The following is an 8,954-nucleotide window of genomic DNA, read 5'->3' on the forward strand; positions in this document are numbered from 1 at the left end:
ATATATATATATGTATGTATGTATGTATGTATGTATTTTTTTTTTTTAATTTCTTTTTACTATTATAAGGGGGAGAGTTTGAAGCTATTACAATAATTTAGGAAATGAGAGTTTTGAACCCGGAATGCATGAATAAAAATCCAATACCCTAACACTACTTACTAAGATATATCTAGAAGGCTGGATCCTGTTCTACGAGACATAAAATAGCTGGTTGACGAGCCTAATATTTAGCAAAACGAGATTATGCTTGAGAAAATTTGTGTTAGATCAACCAATAAGAAATGTCACACGTTAGTTACTTGCTAGGTACACTTAAATAGACAAATATATCAACAACTATGTAATCAAAATGTTAATAAAGTCAAATAATATAATATGAACTGACATATCGACAGCTATGTTTCATGCAACATAACGTAAATTTTCTTTACAGATAATTGATTATTAGAGCAAGCATATTAACGTTCATCAGCTTACCTTTTATTTGTCTGAAAAAAAAAAAAAGAGAGGAATAGAATAGGCATCCCCATAGATGTCGTCTATGCATCCTTTACCATCTACCCATTTTTTATATATCGTTATATGTGCCCCCTCCCTATTTTGAGAGAGAGAGAGAGAGAGAGAGCAGATGGATCATCATATCCCCTATATTGAACACTAAATCCTATCTATTGATCGAAAGATTTTCGTCAAATACCTTTTTTTAGGAGTTCCTCATATCCAAGGTAAGCAAGAGCACCTTTCTTAAAATCTCAAAAGGAAATGCGTTGAGTCGAAATCCCATTCTAAGATTCTTGTGGTTCCGAAGGATATAGCTACAGGAGGATTAGAAACAGAGAGCTTTCTGACATTTTTCACGCGACTCTTTGATCTTAAGAATGCTGATTTTAAGAATAAGTGATTGCCCTTCTTCGACCTTTACTGCCCAACTCGAACCTACCTTTCATATGTGATCCAATTGCGCACCCACTATTCCCAAGTGACATGCATAAGTGGGTCAGATGGTTGCTTTTCCCCGTACAACATGCATCGAATAGGGAGCGTAGTTACTCAACATGCATTGAGTGTTTAAGGACCCTCAAAGTGGAATTCTTCATGAACTTTCTGTCATTTCACAGTTTAATGTTAATTTTGTGACAATATTATAAGTATTGTGCTAAAAACATGAGGTGATAAAAAGTCAATGAAGATTCTAACTTTTGAAATAGTCTCATTAGTATTTATCATGTAACCAACCCTACTCATATCTTATTTACGACATCATTACTACACATCAAATATTTGAGGTCCCGCAACTATGTAATAAGAGTATTAATTTTGTCAATAATATGAAATAAATGTCCATAGTTGATGGTGTTGATATGCTTATCATGCAATAAGATTATAAGAGTATTAATTTTGTCAATAATATGAAATAAATGTCCATAGTTGATGTTGTTGATATGCTTATCATGTAATAAGATTATAAGAGTATTAATTTTGTCAAATAAAAAACGTCAACATCTTATATTGAATTTTTTTTTTATATAGAAACAATAAGACATCAAGCAAAGTGTGAGAGAATGGAAGGGAAGTGGATGAGAGTAGGAGATGAGAGAATCCTACTCCAATTCTCATGACACCCCTTCGATTGAACTCAGGACTGCAGACTTGATCGGAGCACAAAGTACAAAAAGCCTCAGCCCTTTCAATAAGGTTTGTGTTATCCACACACTCATTTTTTTACTTCTCACATACGCACCTCTTAATTTTTGATATTTGGATTGAATGAATAAAAAAAATCAACTATAAAAATTTAAAAAGATATGTGAAATGCAAAAATAAGTGTATAAATAACATTATCCTTCAATAAAAATGGAGCGCTAAAAGTTTTCTTACGACGACAGCATACATTTGATACGACTGTCGTTTTACATTCAAATCAAAGCAAACTCAAGGCACGACAGAATTTTTGGGAGCGTATCATCTCAGTTTCAGCTCAGGTACGGCGTACGCGCCGGTTCTCTATTCTTCATTTCTTATCATCTGTTTGTTTGCCAAGAAAATGCCGAGAGAAAACTACGTAACAATTTCACTTGTCTTTCATAACTCAGTCAATTCTCAAAAGTTATAAACAACATATAGCGGTTTTGATCGATTGTTGGATATGTTGTTTTTGAAAAAATAAAATGCACGGCAACTGTTTGATGAAATGTCTCAGTGAAAGCACAACTGTTTGAACTTTGTTTAATTGCCTATTTAATTTTATTTATTTTTGGGCTGATCGTTGGTAGATTTGAGATCTTGAGGCCCGATACAGAACAATGGGTAGCGAAGAGGACCCGGTGAAGAAGTCTCAGGTGGTGGATGCCCGGGCTCGGAACATTAGTCATAATGTTCGATGCACTGAATGTGGGAGTCAGTCCATTGAAGATTCACAAGCGGATATTGCCATTTTGCTTAGAAAGGTATTACATTTACCATTATGTTGAATTTGAGATACATTATTGATACAATCCATGAAAAACCTATTGTGAACCTTAGAGAGAGAGAGAGAGAGAACAGTAAAGAATCATTACATATTATGATCTGGTTTTAGACCAGATATATGATATACAACTCTAATTATTATTATTAACAAGCTTGTTGATGCACAAAATCAGTGATACTTTGGAAGTGTCAAGTTTGTGACCTTTGCTCGGTTGCTCCGGTCATCTAGAGAGGATAATATGAAAAGAGATAGAGGTAGGGAAGCAAACACAAGATGTACGTGCTTCACTCTAAGTTTGGCTACATGCACGGAGTAGAGGAGTTCTCATTAATAGTGAAGGGTTTACACAAATACATAAGTTCAAGCATAATCATCATTAGTGGGTTCTAATGACTAGTTTAAGTACAATAATGACATTAGGGATTAATTGTAGGAGAATGGTCTCCTTTTATAGTTGAGAAGAGTCTCCGGCTTTTGTTCGTGGTTGATGTGGGACTCTAGGAGCTTTATTCTGATGTTGACACATGTCGTGTTGTGATTGGCCTACTGGTTGGAGGGAAACTCTTGTGCTTCGGCAGGGGTGCCTCAGCATGAACCCTTCAGTGGGTCTTTGAAGGTATGAAGTTGACCAGTGCTTGATAGTTTCGGTATTGGTCAAGTATGGTACAAACAAATCTAAACACAACAGATTAATTGAAAACCTAACTAATTACGTTTTGCACTAATTGACTTGCTGAGCTTTCACTTTGGTTTCATTCCGGGTGCTTGACAATGCATGCTAACAATTATTAGGTATATCATTAGTCAATTTGCGTATGGTTCAATTACGCCAAAGTTGAGATACCTATCAAAACTTTTGAGAAACATCATGTTAGTAAGTAGCAAGTAGCAGCTACTAATCACTTAGATATCCAAGTTAGCAATATAAGAGGTTTTTATTTGTTTGTTATGTACTTATAAGTTATCTGTGAATGATAGTCTTCAACTATTCATGTCTGAAATAATTGCTTCATAGAGAAGATGGAGATATTTGCGATGAGTGAGACTAATTAATGGCCAAGATTAGGCTAGTCTTGTTTAACCCAGATGTACTAAGTGGCGGGATATTTGTAACAACACTACATTTTAGGTGCATGTTTGTCAATTTCATTTGTGAACTTATTCTAGCATGGTATTACTTTCCATCTTGATTGTATGAAAAGGAATTTATTTTTATTTTTTAACTTAATTAACTTTTTGTACTGTAACATAATGATTATTTACAAACTGTCAAATACCGTTTGAACTTTGCTAGTATGACTTTTCTCTAACCATCTTGATTGCTGTTTGTGAGAAGGAGTTTGGAAGTCCATAAACTTTTTGTTACATAAATGACCATGCATCTGTGTCATAAAGGTTTACCTAATAACGTTAATGTATATGATATTTGTGTAGTTAATTCGGGATGAAATTCATGCTGGGAAGAGCGATAAAGAGATATATAAGAAGCTCGAAGAGGATTTTGGGGAGACAGTACTTTATGCCCCAAAATTTGATCTGCAGACTGCAGGCTTGTGGTTATCACCGGTAAATTAGAAAACCTTAAACACTTGAACTTTTCTGCTGGAATCTTAATTTTTGATTTATGCTCATTTGATTGTTATTGGGTTTTGGAAACAGCTTGTCGTTGCTGGTGCTGCTGCAGGAATATGGGCATATAACAGGCACAGGCAAAAGACTAATGTCCACATCATGGCCTTGAACCTTGTTAGAGGTGTTCCATTGACCCCGAATGAGAAGCAAACCATGTTAGACCTCCTCACGCCTCCGCCTTCACGAGGAACTCCTTCCTCATTGTGGAGGAGGTGGAGAGAACAATGATGCATCCTCTTCCACAAGCCTTGGTTTTCCATTTTATACTCGAAACTGTGTGGTAGAAATTAATGAACTATAGCTAAACAAGGATAGGGTCCGAAGATGTAAATCGACTTGTTAAGTAGTTTGTTTTCTTTGAGTACGCTCTGTCAATGCAAAATAAATCTGATTTTCATACAGTCGTACATAGCCGGTGATCACGTTGATTGTTTTGTTTACCAGTTGATGTCTTGTTATTTGACTATAATTTTAAATTCTCGTCCATGTTTTGGTTAGAAGTTTTCCTCCGAGGTGCTTGTACTTATTTGTCTAATTCTTTCTTGGCCAAAATATCTAAACGTTTCTTTCAAGTTTCAGCTTTCTACTGGTTGCAATGAAGCTCCTCTTAACATTTAGTAGATTTGTGGAAGGGTTCACTTGAGTTCACACAATTAGCTGGTTAACTCAATCAGTCTTCGTGAATACGTATGCAATTACAAAGCCTCGTAGATAAGGGTTTAGTTGCTCTTGTAAGTGACTATTAGCCGTTGATGCATTAGATCCGGTAATGCACCTATGGCTCATTAGTCATCCACACGAGTGTGGATGGGCTGACTGAGCTCAGGATACCTGTAAACCTAATTAAGAATCGATCTCAAAACCATTGTATGGTGATCAAGTTGCAAAACTTTGGTCAACAATTAACAGGATATCTGTTAACCTAATTAACATGCTAATCAATCAGGCACTCAAAAGATTGCACACATTCATGTTTTCTTAAATTGGAACTATGGAAAGAAGCCACTACAAAAATTTGACGATTCTCTTATTTTCCCTTTCAACGCAAGCAATACCAGGGAAGACCGGAGTGCTGTTTAAAGCCCCGGACCAAACACACTAATTTCGTGCATAAGGGTGAACGTTCTTAGAGCATCTCCAACAGCCTCTACAAGTACAAGTTTATTAACCTACGCGGTAATTTGAAGAGTAAAATTTGCTACTTCACAATTTCGTTCTCCAAACTATAAAATTTAATAATATAATTAGGGGCACACATTCAAAAGAAACTAAATAATGATATGGAAATAGCTTAAACTTTTGGTTTTGAGTACATGTTTTTGGTCTCTAGTATAAGGAGGTATAATTAGGTCAAAAATTGTCATGCTAATTCCCCAGTTGCTTCTCTCTGCTGCCAAAATTTTCGTCTTCGGAAAATGCATGCAGCTTTCATATGTTCTGCGTCTCAAAGGCTAGGGTTTTTAAGTGCAGATGTTCTGAAATCCCAAGGGCTTCTTCTGCTCGATATTTTTAACCATGTTTCCTACGCCAATCCCACCTGTTAAGTTGAAAAAAAAGTATTCACTTTGTCAACAGAAATACATATCTTCACTGGCCGGAACATGACAGGTTCAACTCACTAAGAGAAATAGAGTACGAGGGGATGGTGCATACCTAACGTTACTGAACTCACAAGTATCGTGGAAGCGAGAACGAAGATAATCAAAGATGCTCTTCCTAGTTTCTTGATCACCTTTCCTGCCACATGCTGCCCTACGACTGCGGAAATAGTAGTCACAGCAGCAAAGTAGAGGGCTGCAAGAGAATTACAAAGAAAAAAGCCAACGTTTTATTTGAAAGTATAACCAAATTGTCTTTTAAACAATCACAGAAACTTGTATGGCTAAGAAAGCTACCGTAGGGAACAGGAAAGCGTTTTAGGAGGTAGTACTCTACAACAGACATGGACGAAGAGAATGTCATGGCAAAGGTGGCTGTGGCACTTGATACCTGAGGAGGGATTCCCATCTCCAAAAAAAGGGGACCTAACATGAATGCTCCGCCGAGGCCAAGCAATCCACCAAGGATACCAGCTGCTATGCCACCAGCGCAATAAGCAATAAGCTTGTAAACTGGCCACTTTGTGCTTGCTTCTCCCTTCGATGCAATTACTCTGCGCCCTTTGTACAGATTAACTGCCTGATATGAAGTTACTCCAACAGCCACCGGAATCTAATTTATACGACAAGAAAAAATTCCATCAATGGGAGTCTCATTTTGGTCATATATCTGGCTATCTGCAGGCACAAAGAAGTTTTTCTTTTCCTGGTACAAGAAGCATGGAAGATGTACGTACCTGCAAGAGTTCTATCAACCAATATGTTCCAGAACATTTCTTCACATAAGTCTGCACCGACAAGTAAGATTCACGTTAATCTAATTTCTTAATGCAAAGAAGTGAAGGAGACTCCAAATGGAAAGATTCGGTGTAAGGAAAACCGACTATGTATGACACTAGATATAAACCTTAGCAATCTGCAATGCAAGTATTACAAGCCAGACTGCTACAAGAGCTCCGAGTTCCTTCCAGCGAACATTATCAACAACAGAAACCTGGGAATGTCACAGAACTTAGTGCCTAAAATATTGCAGAGAAAAGTTTAAGCTTCAAAAATTTTACCTTCGTTCTTTTAGTTTCATTCTTTTCTGTTAGAGTTCCATTGGTTGCGCCTCCAGGAATATATTTGTCTTCAACATCTTCACGAGTAACGAGAAAATTAGCCTTCCAAGTAATACTAATAAGGTAAATATCAGAGCTTAAACAGGCGACAAGAACAAATTGTAGACCAACTCACCATTCGATTGCAAGCCTTCGGAAGCAACACGTTTAATCTAAAAATAATTAAACAAGTTTCAGAGTTAGATGGATCAGTTGTGCAGAATATAAGATGAATTTGGTAGAAATCAAAGTTTAGAGCCTGCCTTTTTAGTTACGGTTTCTGCTTTCCATGCCTTGACACCCTTGAAGAATGACTTAGTTGATACCGCTGCAGATCATGAACACTCAATGAAGCTTGTCCAAGATGTGAATGAAGAAGAATTGTTAAGAAATTGTTACCTAAGAGGACAACAAATAGTAGGATTGTGATCATCCAGTCAGAAAGAACCACATTCAGAGAAACGCCAATGCTGATCCCTAGAACCAACACTGGTTGGAAAAGAAGTGCGAGATCATAGTCGATGATGGGCAACTCAAGTGTAGGATGCCTTCGCCTTAAATTGTACAGGACCGTTGAAGTTGCTGTACCCGTGATCATACCTGACTAACCGCAAAGAAGCGACATTCAGATTTTTCAATGGAAAACATAAAAAGAAAAAGGTAAAATAGCATCGGGAAAGAGATGAATTAAATAAAGCCCCTCTGTGATGCATGAAACTATATACTTACATTTGGATATTGCTATTGCTGATTTCTGATCAAAGCCAATGATTAGGGTGAGCATTGGGATGAAAAAGCCACCCCCACCAACACCTCCCACACTCCCAAACGCTGCCCCAACAAATGCAATCATCGTACCAACAGCAATTTTCCAGCTGAATCTGATTTCCTACACGTAAAAACTACAATTCAACTTTGAACTATTTCGACACTCGAAGTACCACTTAAGCTTGAAAAAGTGAGTTTTGATTATGAGAGAACAAAGGTATACAGTACATTGTTAATTGATTGTGTTGGCTGGGAAGTACAACTTCAACACACACAAATTCAGAAGTTTCATGCCTAATCGATCACCCTTGTGGCGACATGCATTTTCTCAGAAGCCAAACAGTTCATGTATATCACAATCAACTTAGAACAACATGCATTAATTAACTTAGACAACATTAATCCCAATAAATTTTATTCGAAAATTGGACATACCGGCCACACATGCTTATATCCCAAGTTTGCTACAACCTCTTTCCCAGTATTATTTTCATGCCTTGAAGGTTGTGACTCCACCAGTTCTTCATGCGCAGAAACTGCTGCTGATGATAATGCTAACAAAACCAGCAAACCCAGCAAACCAAACCGAACGGTTCCAATCATACTTGACATCTTCTTTTTTTTTCTTTCAGAACTTGCTCCTCCAATGCAGCAAGCGAAACCGAAAATTATAGCAGAAGAAGGTATCTGAATGCATGTACTTGTATAGAGATACAATCTTGTTATAGCAGGATCTCCAGAACGGGTAATTTTTTTATTGCCTTTATTTTTTAAAGATTCAGTACTGGACACTGAATAATGATTGATTCTTATAAGATTCACAAGGCACGATCGAGTTGATTATTTCCAACTTTGAACCTCCCTAATTATTCCTCACCAATAGTCACCCATACATTTATTGCTTGTTGGAGCAGCAGGCGTGTATTTATTATACAAACAGGGAACTAAAGGTTCACACCGATATATTTGTTACTGTTTTCTAACCAAAACAAATAAATTCAATTTGGACGGTTGGGATCCCCCTCTCCTGTTCGACAAAGGCACGATTTCGAAATTTCACAAATAAGGGAATGTCAACTTGCTATTTATTTGAACTCGAAATAAACTTGCTATTTATTTGAAAGGTTAATCTCAGTTTATTATCCTAAAATTTTTTGTTTTCAATATTCAGTTTTTTTTCATCCCAGACTAATACTTAGAATCATAATTTTAAAACAGTCTCATACAACTTTTAATTTTATTATTAAGTTAACAGTTAACTAGCGACATGACATCTAAATAAGATACCAAAAAGGTTTTCTCTTTTTTTTTTAATTTTTTTTTTGTTATTTTTTAATTTTTTAATATTCACGTGGACCTATAATGACACATGGTGTTCATTTA

The 8,954-nt window shown here is 36.5% G+C and overlaps 2 protein-coding genes across 4 annotated transcripts; one reads left to right on the plus strand and one right to left on the minus strand.

The window, feature by feature from the left end:
* Positions 1-1,852: 1,852 nt before the first annotated feature.
* On the plus strand, positions 1,853-4,506 carry LOC103930443 (cytochrome c-type biogenesis CcmH-like mitochondrial protein). Of its 3 annotated transcripts, none has more exons than XM_009339785.3 (4): positions 1,853-1,985; positions 2,277-2,450; positions 3,908-4,039; positions 4,133-4,506. In XM_009339785.3, exons 2-4 carry the CDS (start codon positions 2,307-2,309, stop codon positions 4,331-4,333), a joined length of 477 nt encoding a protein of 158 aa, XP_009338060.2. In that variant the 5' UTR covers positions 1,853-1,985; positions 2,277-2,306; the 3' UTR covers positions 4,334-4,506. The 3 variants fall into 3 exon arrangements, with proteins under 3 accessions (XP_009338060.2, XP_048440016.1, XP_048440017.1); XM_048584059.1 differs by having other exon boundaries at positions 1,938-2,065; XM_048584060.1 differs by having other exon boundaries at positions 1,969-1,992.
* An 818-nt stretch (positions 4,507-5,324) lies between these two features.
* Positions 5,325-8,476, minus strand: LOC103930452 (sulfite exporter TauE/SafE family protein 3-like). Its single transcript, XM_048584097.1, has 11 exons — positions 8,007-8,476; positions 7,533-7,692; positions 7,203-7,403; positions 7,067-7,131; positions 6,940-6,976; positions 6,765-6,841; positions 6,611-6,697; positions 6,441-6,491; positions 6,001-6,316; positions 5,759-5,899; positions 5,325-5,642 (listed from the first exon to the last, which is right to left on the minus strand). Exons 1-11 carry the CDS (start codon positions 8,181-8,183, stop codon positions 5,566-5,568), a joined length of 1,389 nt encoding a protein of 462 aa, XP_048440054.1. The 5' UTR covers positions 8,184-8,476; the 3' UTR covers positions 5,325-5,565.
* Positions 8,477-8,954: the final 478 nt, after the last annotated feature.

Source organism: the organism of the source record quoted next, unplaced genomic scaffold (assembly GCF_019419815.1).
Source record: "Pyrus x bretschneideri cultivar Hongxiangsu unplaced genomic scaffold, Pyrus_bretschneideri_v1 Contig20, whole genome shotgun sequence".
Lineage (NCBI taxonomy): Eukaryota > Viridiplantae > Streptophyta > Magnoliopsida > Rosales > Rosaceae > Pyrus > Pyrus x bretschneideri.